This window comes from Scomber japonicus, chromosome 24 (assembly GCF_027409825.1).
Source record: "Scomber japonicus isolate fScoJap1 chromosome 24, fScoJap1.pri, whole genome shotgun sequence".
In the NCBI taxonomy this organism is placed as follows: domain Eukaryota; kingdom Metazoa; phylum Chordata; class Actinopteri; order Scombriformes; family Scombridae; genus Scomber; species Scomber japonicus.
This window is the reverse complement of record NC_070601.1, coordinates 7,794,935-7,810,647: the sequence shown is the minus strand read 5'-3', so window position 1 is coordinate 7,810,647 and position 15,713 is coordinate 7,794,935. Positions and strand designations below refer to the sequence as shown.

Here is a 15,713-nt window from a genome sequence, read left to right as displayed (position 1 = left end):
TCAAAATGGGTGGAAAAGTTCAGTGCTTTTGGCAGTAAAATTACTTACCTAAGTTTTTTTTTATGTTCTTTTAATTTTTTCTCATCTCAAGGTGGATGGAGGTGATCCGCAGCGCCACGTGCTCCGCCAGCCGCTCCCTGCCGAGCACTAGGAAAGATCTTTACTGATGATACCGACGCCCTCGGCTCTCCTTAGAGACGCTCGGCTGAGTGAAGATCTAGACTTCAGACTGCACAAACACCTGAAAAGACTCTTATGATAGTGTTTCAGACAGCAGGTGCTAATTAATACCTCTGAATAGCTGATTCACTTCCTCTTTACACATCACTCAGAGGTCCTCCCACTTCACCTCGGTCACCTCCACCTCCTGCATCCACCTTCTTACTACACAAACTGCTTAAAGCCACTTTCTGCACCATTAGTGTCTGATTAGGGGCAAGCTGTCTGTGATGGCAGTTCATTCATAAATAATTATACTTTTTTTTTTTTTACTCTGAACTGGCAGCAGAGTCTGTGTAGCAGCGTTTTCCCAACTGACTTTAAGTTTGCACCATTGAGTGACGTTCACATGCACACATGTTGACATGGATTTACAGTAATATTCACGCCAATGACCTAACCTGTTTACAGTCAGGAGGATTTGATCTTTCTTATAAACCTGAATGAAATACAAAGAGATTTTCCAGAAGTATTTAGGACACTGACACGTGTTTGTGCACCACATCCCATCACTCTGTAATGTTTCCTTGATTTGTAATGTTCTTAATATTCATGTATGATGACATATTTGTGATAGGGATTCAATAATGTACATAATTTGCTTAAATGTGGAGAAGTGTGGGCATGTGAACACGCTCAAGTCTTTTTTTTTTTTTTTGTATGACAATCTATAAATAATTTGAATTAGAGTAAATGTGATGCCAGTTTGGACACAATTACAACACACACATCTGTTTTCCTTTTTTAAGGCAACTTTTTGTACAATACTTTGATACACTGTGAAATGTTCTACTCTCCTTTTTTTCTCTTTTTCTCCTTTTGTTTTTTTTTCTCATTTTAAAAAGACAACTGACTTCAAAACTGCTTCCAAACGCCAACAGAGATTTCAATGGTTCATTGCCAAATATCTTTCTCTTCTGTATCCCTCCAGGTTTTCTGGATTTTAATATTTTAAATAAAGATGAGAAAAGATTGTGTTCATATGAAATAAATGAGACCATTCACTTGTTTTTATTGTTGTTTTTATGAGCACTAGAGTCAGGATGAAGTTAAGACAAAATCAGTAATAATCAAGATAAACTATTGTATTTCAATGGAAAACTCAAATATACATATATAAAAAATAATGTAAAGTCACGGGTGCAAAAGTAGAGCTATAGGGAGTTTTTATTGGTAATCATCATTGACAAGTGTATCTAAGTAATGTTAAGTTCTATCAGCTGATTTATCTCCCCATTGATTCAAACCTTTGTGGTTTCAAGATTTAAGGCTGGGGAAATTTCAAAATGCGTCAGTGGACCAATCTCACAGCACGCCACCTCTAACAGCTTTGATATGATATCAGCATCTACAGAGCTTAAATTGTAGCTCTAAGAAGTGGTTTTGAAATAAAGACGCCTGAGGCAGTAGCTTCACAGGTCTGTGATAAATCTGACTCCATATCTCTGCAAGGAAACCTGATCAAGCTTATATTTTCTTTCACAGCAACACCCGGCTTCAGTTACAGAAAGGCTGCTGTCCAGTATGACCGTAATCTCGCCTGCTGTGAATCAATGTTGGCTACTGACTAGTCAAGTGCCAGAGAGGCTGTTAATGATTCTGTTAATCCAGCGATTGAAACAAATTCAAGTCAAATGAAGCATGTTTTGAGTGCAGTGCTTTCTTTCACATCTACTGCATTGTGGTGCCGTTTCTGATGCCTTAGAGGTTTTGTTGACCGAATGCTGTCACAGAAATAGCACTTTAGCAAATTAGTATTGACTGTACTCTTTAGTGTCACCATTTACATTACAATCAGAAGCCTTTCTCTTAATGAAATAATACTATTGATTGCAATATCTCCCTATACTTTTAAGTTTCATGGCTGATTACAGTCTTGCCTCCAAGGATTCACTGCTTCGATAATTAATAATGTCATTTTTGTTTTCTTTCAATTTCAGCACATGAAAAGGAAGCTACATTGAACCAGACTATACATAATAAGTCATTCCTAAGATCTTAGACACAGAACATGCATTCAAGTATGATTACCTGCACCACTGATTTGTACAGAGGTAGAAAGGGGGCTTATGTACTATGGAGATGCTTGTAATCTTTGTGGATGCTATCTATTCAGGATCTACTAATCTCATCCTGCGAGTGACATCAGTCTCGTGCTTCTCTGGTGACGTACTCGAGCCCGTGATCCCCATATGAGTCGTAGCTCTCGTAGCTGGGCAGCGAGATCCACTCTGGCTTGTACGTTGTTGTGCTGTACACAAAAGCCTCTGTGATGCTTCCAGGTGACGGCTTCTCCTCGTCCTCTGTTGGTCCCACCCATTCCTTCACCTCCATTTTGATCAGAGTCCGCTGGTACATGGTGGGAATGCCCTCAAAATCATCCAGGAATTTCAGCATCTGCTCATCCACTTTATAGATCTCACCTTGGATTTGGTGACCCTGGCCGGGGATGTTGAGGAGGAAAGGGATGTTGTTCTCAGTGGCGATCACCAACGGGTATTTCTGAATGGTGTAGGCTGAGGCGAGGAACTCCGTCTTTCCATTGGCGCTGTCAAACATACGATAGTAGTTGGGCTGCCCCTTTTTCAGGGTGCCATAGACGAAGACGTTAGCCATGTGGACACAGGGGGGCGGAAACACCTCTGAAATGAGATGAGGTGGAACTGTTATGGGTCAGATGTCAATCAGACATGATTAATCTAATCTAGTCATGTTTTTTTTTAAATAACCTATGTTATTTATTAAAGGTGTGTGAAAATGTTCAGAGACTTTGCTTTGACAGCACATCTGCAAACCTGACATGCATTTCAGCCATTTGGAGAGAAACATTTTAACTTTTTCTCAACCACCTTTTTTGGGATACAACAAAAACAAAAAAAAGACATAGACCTAGAAAGAAAGCAAAGCATGAGTTGCTGAGAAACACCCCAGTGTGAAATAAACTCTGCAATATTCATATTCAGTATCTTATGTCTGTAACTTTATATCGAACTGTTTTGACAGTTTCTGCTCAATACTGGGTTATATAAAGAGATAAAAGTTGATTTTTTTTCTTGGCTGTGGGTGGTGACATACATGTGAAAGAATGCGGATATATAGACGAATGAATAAAATGCCTCTGCCTCGACTTTCCTGTCACATTAAGGAGAAGCTTCCGCCTCTTAAAAGTTCATCTGAGGGTTTGTAAGTTATTACAGCAGCACAACAACATCCCCGCGGGAAACTAGATAATACATTTTCTATCAATGTGTGACTGAAAATCGTGTCTCTGTGACCTCCAGGCCCGCTCTCATTGAAGATCTTTGGACTTTGGATCAGCTCAATAATGAATTCACTGTGACGGCCTAAATAATCTTCAAAAGACATTGTGCTGATTAGACCATAAAAAATGTGAGTGCAGGATGAGTTTGCACAATGATACAGTATGCATGCATGAGATTGGCATAACAAACACTGCATTAGGGCTGGGCAATATATCGATATATCAATATGGTGATTTAAGACTAGATATCATAAGGAATGGAAAAAACTTGTCCAAGCATTTATCTTCAGTAGACTTGACTACTATAATGGTTCTTTATAAGTCTCCCTGCTGCTTGAGTCCTCACTAAGACCAATAAAGTGGAGCATATCACTCCAGTTCTCAGATCTTTACACTGGCTTCACTTTTAAAATACTAAAGTGCTGAATGGTTTAGGGCCAAAATACATTCCTGATCTTCTGCTATGTTGTGAACCATCCAGACCTCTCATGTGATCTGGGAACAGGTCTGCTTCCTGTCCCCAAAGTCAAAACTAAGCATGAAGAAGCAGCATTCAGTTTGTATGCTCCACACATCTGAACTGCAGGTCTCAGTTCTTTTAAATCAAGGCTGAAGACTTTTCTGTTTGTCTTTTATTAAACAAAACTTGAGGTTTTGTCTTTCTTACTCTATTTTATCTTATCTTTATTTCCAATTCAACACTTTTTAATCGTATTTGAATGTCTTTTCATATATTTTACATTCTGCCTTTATATTTATATATGTAAATTAACTTGTCTTGTTTTGCCTAAAAAGCTGCATTACAGTAAAGTGATGTAATTTGATGCAATTTTCTAAACTAACCAGACATTTTCATCTAGCTGTTTTATTTGCCTTTACTCACTAAGTCATTACCTATATCCGCATTACTGATGACTATTAATTAAAAACCTCATAAATATTTGGCAAATGCACAAATAATCATCTCTATAATAGTGTTGCAGTATTGATATCGAGGTATGTGCAGTCAGAAATATCGTGATATTTGATATATTCCATATTGCATATCCATGCCCTAAATAAGCTTATAACCCTGCAGTAGCTACTAGTGGGCAACGCCGTTTAGGAAGTGCTTTATGATGCTTGTGTTCCTCATTCATCCTGCAGGTCCCTCATACTGCACTGTCACTGTTTATCTGCCATTCATTATACATTTGAATGTATTATATATACAGATATACGTCTATGCACATGTCCCTGTAATGTGTTTAACTATCTAACTTGTGCAGTATCTTGTTAAACTTGTTGTCTTGTTTTTATCATGTTTTCTATTGCTGCTTGTCAAACATAATTTCGTTGCATGTCTACAGTGACAAGTAAAGTCTCTCTCATAAAATCTAAATAATATATGTATAACAATGTAAAACACGGCTTCAAAATGTAGCCGCAGGAGCACAGTCGTACCTGAAGTGAGGTGGAGATGATTGATGAGAGTCCTGTTCACTAACTTCGTCTGTTTGAAGAAATGAATGGATCCGATGATCCGACCAAACCACATTGAGAAACCGGTTGAGGAAGTGTTGACGCATGCGCAGTAAAACTTGAAATGGGAGCCAACAGATGGCACCAAAGTGACGATGAAGATGGTTTATTTTTTATTTTTTAAATATCAAATTAGTCTAACATTGTGTTGTAATTAGTCTAAAAACACCTCAATTATAGTTATAATTAATGTTAACTGAGCAGAAATATCACTTAACCCCGAGAAAATATTTGAAATTAGGAATTAAATCATTTATCCTAAAGAAGGCTCGAGATTTTGTAGAAAAGTAATGAAGTGGGAAAAACATTTTATGACAGTTTTAATGTGTATTACTGAATTTCTGAGTGAAAAAAATATTGTAGCAATTATACTAACAAAAAACGGCTGATAAAATATTGTAGTGACATGTTGAGTTGTGACCGGTTGTGACTAATAAATAATGTTTATACGTTCTACTTTTTAAAATGTGTTTCCAGCTTCTGTAAAGCACTTTGAATTACCCAGTGTATGAATTGTGCTATACAAATAAACTTGCCTTGCCTTGTGAGCGTTCACTGAAATAAATAATAAATTATTGATGTATTACCAACAGAGACTATTCAGTAATAATATTGTCATAGAATCAAAACATTGAAAATAATTACATTAAAGGCTTTAGACTTCAGTCATGAGTTCAGCTGCTCTTTAAATTGGAGCCAAAAGGACAACGGCCTCATTACTGTCTGTCTAGTCATCTTCTACACTCACACTAGATCCCAGTAAACAAATAAAGATGATTGCAATGAGACCAGCAGATACATCTCATAAAAACTTAGCTCAAGTTGTCTGAGGAGGAGGTAATATTTCCTCCGGCGGTCATTCTTCATCCTGCCTCACTGCTCTGGCTGCAGACTCACCTGTGAGCACTCGCTGAGATGAATAGCGACAATAAGTCAGGCCAGGAATTAAAGTGCATCTATCTTTGCCTTAACAGACACTTGATACTCAATCTAACAACAAAATAGCCTGCAGACTCAGTCAAGGAGAGCTGCTGTCTTCTAATGTAGTACCTTTCACTAGAGTAGAGAGGAGGAAATTCACTGATTCTGGTGAAGCAATAAGTGAAGTAAACACAGCCTCTGTGGCTGAGTGTGTCATTCTCTCCTTCTCGGTTCAAGACAGTTCAGTTCAGTGGTATGGAACAAACAATTGTTCCAAAACTATATTTAAAATCATACTTGAGGCTAAAATGAAGGGAGTTCAAATGATATAGTATTATAAATGTGTGCATGTTCAGTGTTCTCTCTCATTTCAAGACATTTACAGACATACTTGCTGCTATGGGACTATTTCATGAATAAAAAACAACTTTTCAGTCTTTACTTTGAGTTTTTATCCACACAATTTGTACACTTAGTTTTTTTGGTGCTTTTCCAAATGCTCTATATGATTCTGTGTGTGTGTGTGTGTGTGTGTGTGTGTGTGTGTGTGTGTGTGTGTGTGTGTGTGTGTGTGTGTGTGTGTGTGTGTGTGTGTCATATGCTGACAACTTTTTTTAGTGGATAATACAGTTAAAGTCATATATCAGCACTGATTATAGCGGCATTGATTTGGAAGACAGCAAATATGCACCATGACATATAAACATATAATATCAATGATGTTGTTGATAATGATGATAATGAGTTAGGTACAGTAGCTAATAGATAAAAAGCAGGTCCTACCAAATGTGTCTTAAAACAGCGCATTTGGAGGAGATCTTTTAACAGCCAGTATGAACAGGAGGAATGATGACAGCAAAGAAAACTTCTTTCAATGTCCATATGAGCACTGATTTATGTCAGGGGGCGCTCTTTCCCAGCAGTGGTCAATCTGGACTAAAACGACGCAGATTTGTTGATTACGGGAGATGACGTCAGCACGCCCGCAGCCTAGCAGCAGAAAAGACGACGTAAACAAAGCGGGCAGAGCCATAAACCAGCTAAGTAGCTAAAGCTTCGTGAGCGATACCTGTTTATTTATTTATGACAACATATTATAGTTCACGGTTTTAAAAAAATATTCCAGACAGTAACTTGACGTGTGGCCTGTTGTGTGCTGAAAACCAAACGAGTTAAAGGGCTGCCGTCACCGCTAGGCTAACTAGATAAGCTAACACATCAGATAACGGGACACGTATTGGGCTTTTTTTTTTTTTTTTTTTTGAAAATTGATGTCAACTCAAATAACGTGTGCGCATATAACATTCAACAGGCGCTTTAATAGTTAGTTTTAAGAGCTGGCAATGCGTTTGGCAAGGCGTTTGCTCGCCATGTAACTGTAGTTAAGTTAGAGGAAATCGGCTAGTTGTCGCCACTAATCAGGGCTGGAAAGTGTTGAGACGCTTCTGGCTAGATGAACACTTGAAGTCATCTCTCCTCTCTCGGATTGCGATGTTTAGCCTGATGGCGAACTGCTGTAACTGGCTGAAACGCTGGCGAGAGCCTGCAAGGTAAGTCAGAAGATCTCACGAATCACAAATTGTGTCATTATTGTTATTATTATTATTACTCTGAAACTTTTTTTTAATAGCTCTTGTTTAAATTGTGCCATTAGTTTTGGGAAAGTTGAGGTTTTAGCTGATAGTTGGAAACAGGTAAACTCATTGTAATCCATTAGTGTTTTTACACAGAGAAATACAATTATCTTCAATCACAGAAAAGTTCAATAGGTAGATTTTTAAACCTTCATTTTGTTATATACCTCGTGGTGAACAAATATGACAGGACAGCTCATATTTTAGCTGTCTTGAATCATCACAGCCACATAAATAAACAGAAAGCACTCTCTGCATGTTTGCCTTTTTATTACAATGGCCGTGATTTATTTAAAAAAAACATATGTATTGGACTATTTTACCCATTTACAGATATTAACAGAGCGGAAACAACAAGTCAGTTGACAGAAAAATAATCAGCAACTATTGTGATAATAAGTTTATCATTAAATTACATTTTCACACAAAAAAAAGCCAAACATTCCAGCCTCTTAAATTTAAGGATTTGCTGCTTTTTTTCTTATTTATTTCATTGCAAAGTAAATATTTTGGGGTTTTGGACTGTTTCAAACAAAACTAGACATTTGAAGACATCTCTGTAGACTTTTGGAAAGTGTTTTCACCATTATCTGACATTTTATAGAACAAACAACCAATTGCTTATAGAGGAAATAACCAGCACACTGATATAATGAAGATATTATTTCAGCCGTTAACTTTCAAAGAAATCAGAAATCATACAGTGTTCCTTTGCTATTCTGTGCTCTTTATTGACATGTCCTCAGCTCTCCAGTGTATTTCTTTTATTTCTGAAAGGCCTTAAATGACTGAAGAGAGCAAAAACGTAACTGTGAGTGCTTAACCCACGTGATACTTGTGAGGCATCTGATCCTTTGGATTTAGGCAGAAATCCTTACCTAATCCCACAGCCAGGTCTGTTCAGTGGGTCTTTCTGTCTTGGCCTGTTTGCTGCGCTGGGTTTGTAATGCTGTGCTGCAGACAGAAGGTGATGGGTTAGCGGACAGGGGAGCCAGCCAGTCAGTATTGCACCTTTTTTTTTTTGGAGAGTTTATATCAAGAGACTACCCTGATGAAAGCCCACTGGCTCCAGAGGACAGTTAGATGGATTGTGCGCTTGATGTCGTTCCGCCGAAAGTTTAAAAGTTAAGTATGGAGCCACGAGACAAAAGTGGGTCGTGTCCTGGATGACTCCAGAGTGCGTCTGGTTCTAGGTCATTGTGGTCTTTGGTGTTTTTCATTGTGTATTCAGTGGATTCAGATCTTTTCTTTGTTTACTGTTGTGTTTATGTGTGTGAATATTTATCCAAATGTCTAAATTTGCAAGATGCTGTCATAACTAGAATATAAACATCATGAGTTAAAAGGTGAAAAATGACCTAAAGGATCCAGTCTTAAAGTGGCTCCAAACTCTATATTGTAAAATGATATTTAAACCTTCAACATCTTCATATGTATTTTGGACAGAATAATCAAGGATGCATGAAATCAAATTGTGATAAAGTCTCAGGTTTTAGCATAAGTGTAGCAAATGATGGTGCAAACCACAATAATTTGAATAAGTAGTATTTCTGGATCATTTTGAACAACTTTGTGGTGTCTGTTGTAACTTGCAGCTCAAATGTGTGCAAACAAAGCTGCAGAGCTCTCTGAGTGTGTGTCCACTCCTGTGTGTCTGCACGGGACACACAAACAGGTTTTTTTGTTTGTTTTTTAGAGATGATGACTATAGCTGAGAGTGTTTTAATCAGACTGGCTAATGTCAATTTTAGATTATTTGTTTAATAGAAATGTATAAACAATTATATCTTCTCAGGGAAAATGAATATAGACAATCAATTTAATCAATTTGGCTTCATGTTAATAGTAAAAATGATATTTGATCAGCACTAATGTTGCATTTTGAGCTACATCAATAGGGTAAATATAGTTAGGTAGTTGCAATCAGCTGATAATCGCCTACTCACTCACTCACTCACGCCTATCAAATTCTGATTACATTGGTCATTCAGATTATTAATTGGCTTATGTGCACCCAAATGCGTCACGAGAGATAATGCCAGTGTGTTCCTCTGGCTCAGTCACGGTGCCATAAACCAACCGCTGTCTCTCCTTTTGTCCTTTGTTAACAGGCCTGGACCATATCTCTGAGCAGGGATGTCTGGGCACTGTGCTTCATCTGTATTCATTTTGTACTTTATTATCTTACAGGAAAGTGACTCTGGTGATGGTGGGACTGGATAACGCAGGGAAGACCGCCACAGTACGAGGAATCCAAGGAGGTTAGGACTGTTTGTTACACTTTTTTCTGATTTTTGTCCACCTTTAAAATGCTGAAACATAATAAATTGTGCAGCAAAAGTTGTGCTAAATATTTTATTAACATCACAGACTGCTTTCTCTGCTAAGCTGATTCATGTTTGCTATTTTTTGTCCCTTAGATAATCCCCAGGACGTGGCCCCAACAGTCGGTTTTTCCAAAGTCGACCTGAAGCAGGGCAAGTTCGAGGTGACCATCTTCGACCTAGGCGGTGGGAAGAGAATCCGCGGCATCTGGAAGAACTACTACTCGGAGTCGCACGGCGTGGTGTTTGTGGTGGACTCCAGCGACGTGCAGCGGATCCAGGAGACACGGGAGACAATGGCCGAGGTCCTCCAGCACCCGCGCATCGCTGGCAAACCAGTACTAGTGTGAGCGATCATACTTTTATCTCCATTTACATGCTGCGTCAAGAAGTTGTACAGTATGTTCAAACTGTAAGAGAAAAAAAGGCCTTTGACCCTCAGAGATACAGCAGGGAAAGTATAAAAGATGAGGAGATAATAAAGAAATTGCCCAGGCTAAACATCGGAGACCTCAGTCCAATTAGCTGCTGAATAATGCACACTGCAGGTTGATTCATGGATGCATCGGCCCAATCAGTAATCAGGACACAAACCACAGGTTAGGGCACTAAGAGTTTTTAAAGTATTTCTTCAGGTATGCAGAATGTAGTCAAATCAAAACTCTACATTCAGAGCAGAATCACATTTCCATAAGATTTCCATCAGATATTTCAACCACTATAACTGCAAAGATTGAATATGATCACTGTACTTAAAGCTAGGAGCCAGTCCAGTCTAGGAAAAGTACAGTTTTATTTATTTAGCTTGAATTACAACCTTTTTTTCCCCCCATTTCACAACTGCAGTAACTCACTTCTTTTTGTTTTCCCTCTCTGCTTTCAGGCTCGCCAACAAACAAGACCAAGAGGGAGCGCTGGCTGAAGCAGACATCATCGAGAACCTGTCGTTAGAGAAGCTTGTTAACGAGAACAAGTGTCTCTGTCAGATCGTAAGTGTCTCTGCACCTGTTGTGGACCGGCATTGAGTGACATTAAGGGCAACTGTAGTTTCACCCTTGTATAGAAAGCAAAACAGCAAGGTTTATTTTTGAGAGCAATTGGCTCTTTTTCTTTATTGTAAGAGACGTGCAGAATTGAAGGACTTTTAAAGCTCCATCTCTTGATTTATATCCCTATTCCAGGAGCCGTGCTCTGCAGTGCTAGGCTACGGCAAGAAGGTCGACAAGTCCATCAAGAAGGGCCTGAACTGGCTCCTCAGCAACATTGCCAAAGACTACGAGGCCATTACCGAGCGCGTGCAGAAGGACACGGCCGAGCAGCAGGCTCAGGAGGAGCAAGACAAGAAGGAGAGGGCAGAGAGGGTGCGGCGGATACGAGAGGAGAGGTGAGGACAGGGGGGTGATGGAGTGTGACGGGGAGGAAACACAACTTAACCTTGACTGTAAAACTTTCTTAGCTTCTGTCCTGATGGTAAACAACATTATTTGAACGACTAAGTGGAATACAGAGAAGGAAGATACGGAGAGAAATGTATTTTTTATAGGAAGATAAATTAGAAAGAAGATTGTCAGAGTGGAATGAAATAAGGGAGCAGAGGAAATGTCAAAAGTGTGCACCTTCAAAAATACATTTGTCCTCGCTTTCTTAGACTGCAGTAAAAATCAAATGTGGCTTTTATTACAAAAGTGCAAACTCCCACTGAATACCACAAAATACCAATTTTTTACAAATGCACCCTTGAATTATATTTGCCCCCTGTCACCGAGGGAGAAGTGTATCATTATGCCAAAAGGTTAACATCTCATTCTGTTCACAGAGAGAGGCAGGAGCGGGAAGAGGCAGAACAGGAGGGCAGGCAGATCCAGGAAGAGGAGCCCGACGACGAGAACATGCCCAGCCCCTTCCAGCCAATCGGAAACGTCGTATCCGAGGTGTGTAACGACTGCGTACAGACACAGAGATCATCTTTGAAACTTCTTTATGTTTTTTCTATTTAAGCCCTGTTTTTAATTTTAATTTTGGCCTTCATGGTGCACCCAGAACGAGGATAAAGAAAAGGAGAGAAAGAGGCAAAAAGAGCCGCAGGAGGACCGGACCAACAGTTTGAAGGCTGATGCTGATCAAGAGGAAGAGGACTACGAGGAGGAGGACAACGACGAGCCAGATGACACGAGACAAACGCCAGAGAATGCCAGCTCAGGTGAGTGTGTTAAGATCCTTAAATCACCCCAGACATTTTAGTTTAGTTCATGTGTAAATACAATTTTGAAGTAACAACTCAGAATAGCTTCGGCAAATAGTTCAGTAGCTGTGTGTAAAATCAGCTTGGTGCCAACATGTTTATTTTAAAATGATGTAAAAATTAAAGATGTGAGGGCAGCGGGCACCTTTGAAGATCCTTTGCCGGCAACTTGTGGTTTCATCTTTGCACCACGAGAAGAAAGTCAGAGCCTCGCAAAGATATTGAATCTGGTTTCAACTTTGAAAGCAAATGATTAAACAAACGCCCAGCGACTTCAACGAATATTTGTTTGAGATATTTTACATTTTTAAAGAGACATCTAGTCAAGTTAACTCCTTGATATTCACCCTGTGTTCTTTCACCAAGCTCGGAGAATATCCGATACAGATAATTACACATTAAGAGCCTGATCGCACAATGAATTAAGGGATGAAAAAAGATGGCAATAGTTGAAAGTTGCTCGAGTCCATTAATCGTGTGATCACATTTGAACATGACTGTAGAGAGGCTTCATTTAGGGGAATGTACATCCAAAATGTCTCCTCATCTCTCGCAGGCACAACAGGCGAGCAAAGCAAGAAGAAGACGAGGAAGCTGCACCTGAAGAGGAAGCACCGGGTGGACCCGCTGAGGACAGAGGACGCGCCAGCAGAGAGCCCCACCCCTCCTCCCCCTCCAGGTCAGTCTGTGTATCATCATGAGCTGTGAATGCTTTTAACACAACTTTGATTGATCCTGCTTGAATCGACTGTGTGGATTCTGCTGCTGGTGCGAGGAGGCAGCCTGGGCATCACGTCAGATTTTCACATTTATATTAACAAATCTCCTCCCTATGTTTTCTTTCTTGTAGTCGGATGGGCCACACCCAAAGCTTCTAGGCTGCCAAAACTCGAGCCACTCGGGGACTCGAAACATTCTGGTAAAACCGCGTCTGACGTCCTTTCGTGTTTCATCCCTCTCCAATCCGTCTGCCATCTCATTTCATGCATTACCTCCTTTTGTTATATCGCCAAATCATCCATTAACATTCTCACTAACACAGGCTTAAGTGCAGATTAACTCGTTCACTAACTGTCACGGCAGTGAGTCAGTGTTTCCTCTTCACAGTAGACGCCTAATTATTCAATCAGCTCTGGCACGCGCTGCCGTTCAAAATGTTTTAATTGGAAAGTTTATCATAAAAAAATAGACATTTCTGTTTGTAAGAGTGAAGTCATGCAGACTTGTTTGTTTCCCAGCAGCAGCAGTGGTACATTTCTCAGTGTGGTCGGCGTTGCAGCAGAGCAAACACTGAACTCTGTCTGCTTCGAGGTGTGTGTGTTGACTGTTAATTAGTATCACATCACTGTTTCTTTCCCTCTCCTTCCTCTTCACCAGGCATGTGTTTGAATGTGTGTGGATCCTTCATGGCGGCAGACGTCTTAATCAACTCAAAGGCTTGTCTGTGTGCTCATCCATGTTTTTCTCTCATCCACCTCTGTGCAGCAGCATCTTCCACACCTCATGTCTTTCTCTTGTTGCTTTAAGTTTGAAATAAATTGAATGATTTTTATTTATTTATTCCAGGGCTCAGTGTAGTGGATGTAGTTTAACTAACGCAGTCAACCCTTTTTTTTCCTCCTCCCCTTTCGCAGACTTTTACAAGAAGCCGCTGCCGCCTGTCGCGAATAGGCCGCGGCCTAACGGCGACACTCACAACATCATTCTTTAACCTCATTTACTGATTGAGGTCCTTCAATCACGGCTTTCCCCTTTTTTTTGCTTTCTGTCTCAAGCGAGCGGTGTGTAGACAACCAAACACACACAAAGACACCGCAGCGGAGACGGGGGATACGGCAGCCCGCGAGCGTGACAGAGGAGCAACATGGGAAACGAAGTCCTTGCTCAGAGGCCGTAATATTGTACGGTTTCACAGACTGACACAGTTCAGTGTGAAACATGGAGCCTGCCTGAACAGTCTGTCAGGTTCTGTCTTCACTTCACAAAAAAAAAGCACATTTAGTGCTGAACTCTTTCTGCTACTATAGGCTGAAACTTTGTGTTTTTTTGTTGTTGTTTTTTGGTTAATATCAGTGTTAGTCAATTGTGTCCACCTGCTTTTAACTGACAACGAATGTAAATATGTCCAGTATATAATAACCTCAAAGATGTGTATGTTTCTGAATAATGGATCTGTACACACACCGCCATTAAAATGACACTTGTATTTTCACATTTGCTTTTGCACCTTCAGTTTTGTAGTGTAAACAAAGGTGTAAAGCAGACAAATATGATTTATCAGGATATGGATGAAGAGGTAGAGGATTTAAGTGGCTTTTCACAGATGAGTGCTTTAAATTTGATCGTTTTTTGTGTGTATGTGTGTGTGGTTTTTTAAAAGTGGAAAGCAGTTTTCCAGGTTTTTTTTTTTTTTTTTTTTTACAACAGCGTTGAGTCATTCCTTGAATTGTCCTCTAAGGTGAAACAGGTGAAGTGTGGGCGCACATGAAAAACACTACATCATGGTTGTTAATTGGTCAATTTTACTAATGCTATGTCTTGACATTTCACTTATATACCGTAAAGGTTTTATGGCCATGAAAAAAGAAAAAAAAAACTTTTTAAAGCTGTAATAGGGAACAATGTGTGGCCTTTGTCACACAGCGTCATAAAGGATCTTTATTTATTGTTTTAAAATGTAAACATATGAGAATCTATTTGTCTTTATTTGTCTACAGGGCTACATATTTTGTACATGTTCAGCTGTTTACACTGTGCATCTGTTTTTAAAGTGATATTTCTCTGGAGGCGACAATCAGCCTCAGACTTGCTGCCTCTCAGGTGGCCCTGAGGTGTGCCAGCACTGTTGTTGTTCTAGCTCTCCTGGCTCATCTTCTGCAACCATTCCCCACTTTGGAAATAGCTGAAATTGCATCTCAAAAAGCACAAACACAAACAACAACTTGGAACCACTCCATTGCCCCAGTTAAGTTTCTTTTTTTTGGTGTGCGTTAGAAGAGTCCGCAGTGGGATGATGAGGGAGGAGACAGTATCACTACACCTGGAACAGCCCATATTGGGTCAGAGCACATGAGAATGATGTGTCGCAAAAGTCAAAAAGTGAAATATCACTTTAAAACTGCATTACTGTATCTCAAATATATAGTACAACACTCACTCTCTTGTTAATGAGCTAGATGTTTAAGAAAAATATTTTTTCTACGCAGTTTGAATTTTATAACCGCACAATTAAAGATGTTTTAAATATATTCTTAACGGAATCGAATCTGTTTGTGTTTTTGTCTTTGTGTTCGCAACAGGTTGGAAATGTTTGATGCTCTTTGCTTTTTTATTTTTGGCTTACCTGTGGGTGTTTATCACTTCTTGATTGCTTGAATCATTACTTCAGGTAATGATTCTTAAAGTTGCTGGATTGTAATCAGGTTTTATAATCTAACAACTACAGTTAAAGTCGCTGCATAGTTTGCTAAACTCGTGCCCTCAAACAGCTGTTGTCCACTCATAGTTTAGCAACCATAATTATGCACAGCAGGCTGGTCAATTTTTGAAATATGCCATTATTTTCTAAGACGTGGCTGACAATTTGCACC

At 39.5% G+C, this 15,713-nt stretch overlaps 3 protein-coding genes across 5 annotated transcripts in view; 2 read left to right on the top strand and 1 right to left on the bottom strand.

Moving 5' to 3' along the window:
- Window positions 1-1,212, top strand: part of LOC128354366 (FERM, ARHGEF and pleckstrin domain-containing protein 1-like) — a 49,807-nt gene extending 48,595 nt beyond the window's left edge. Inside the window, exon 27 of the mRNA XM_053314602.1 lies at window positions 92-1,212. Coding sequence (XP_053170577.1) covers window positions 92-167 — 76 coding nt within the window. The 3' untranslated portion in view covers window positions 168-1,212. The remainder of the gene's footprint in view (window positions 1-91) is intronic.
- A 1,152-nt stretch (window positions 1,213-2,364) lies between these two features.
- On the bottom strand, window positions 2,365-4,986 carry LOC128354471 (gamma-glutamylaminecyclotransferase-like). The gene is made up of 2 exons (XM_053314702.1): window positions 4,925-4,986; window positions 2,365-2,861 (listed from the first exon to the last, which is right to left on the bottom strand). Exon 2 carries the CDS (start codon window positions 2,833-2,835, stop codon window positions 2,365-2,367), a length of 471 nt encoding a protein of 156 aa, XP_053170677.1. The 5' UTR covers window positions 2,836-2,861; window positions 4,925-4,986.
- Window positions 4,987-7,306: 2,320 nt separating this feature from the next.
- Window positions 7,307-15,356, top strand: arl13b (ADP-ribosylation factor-like 13b). 3 transcript variants are annotated; one of them, XM_053314701.1, is made up of 10 exons: window positions 7,307-7,473; window positions 9,748-9,818; window positions 9,978-10,227; window positions 10,765-10,870; window positions 11,063-11,265; window positions 11,698-11,812; window positions 11,922-12,081; window positions 12,680-12,802; window positions 12,974-13,042; window positions 13,899-15,356. In XM_053314701.1, the coding sequence occupies exons 1-10, from the start codon at window positions 7,415-7,417 to the stop codon at window positions 13,910-13,912; spliced, it is 1,170 nt and encodes a 389-aa protein (XP_053170676.1). In that variant the 5' UTR covers window positions 7,307-7,414; the 3' UTR covers window positions 13,913-15,356. The 3 variants fall into 3 exon arrangements, with proteins under 3 accessions (XP_053170676.1, XP_053170675.1, XP_053170673.1); XM_053314700.1 differs by having other exon boundaries at window positions 13,758-15,356; XM_053314698.1 differs by lacking the exon at window positions 13,899-15,356 and having other exon boundaries at window positions 12,974-13,846.
- Window positions 15,357-15,713: the final 357 nt, after the last annotated feature.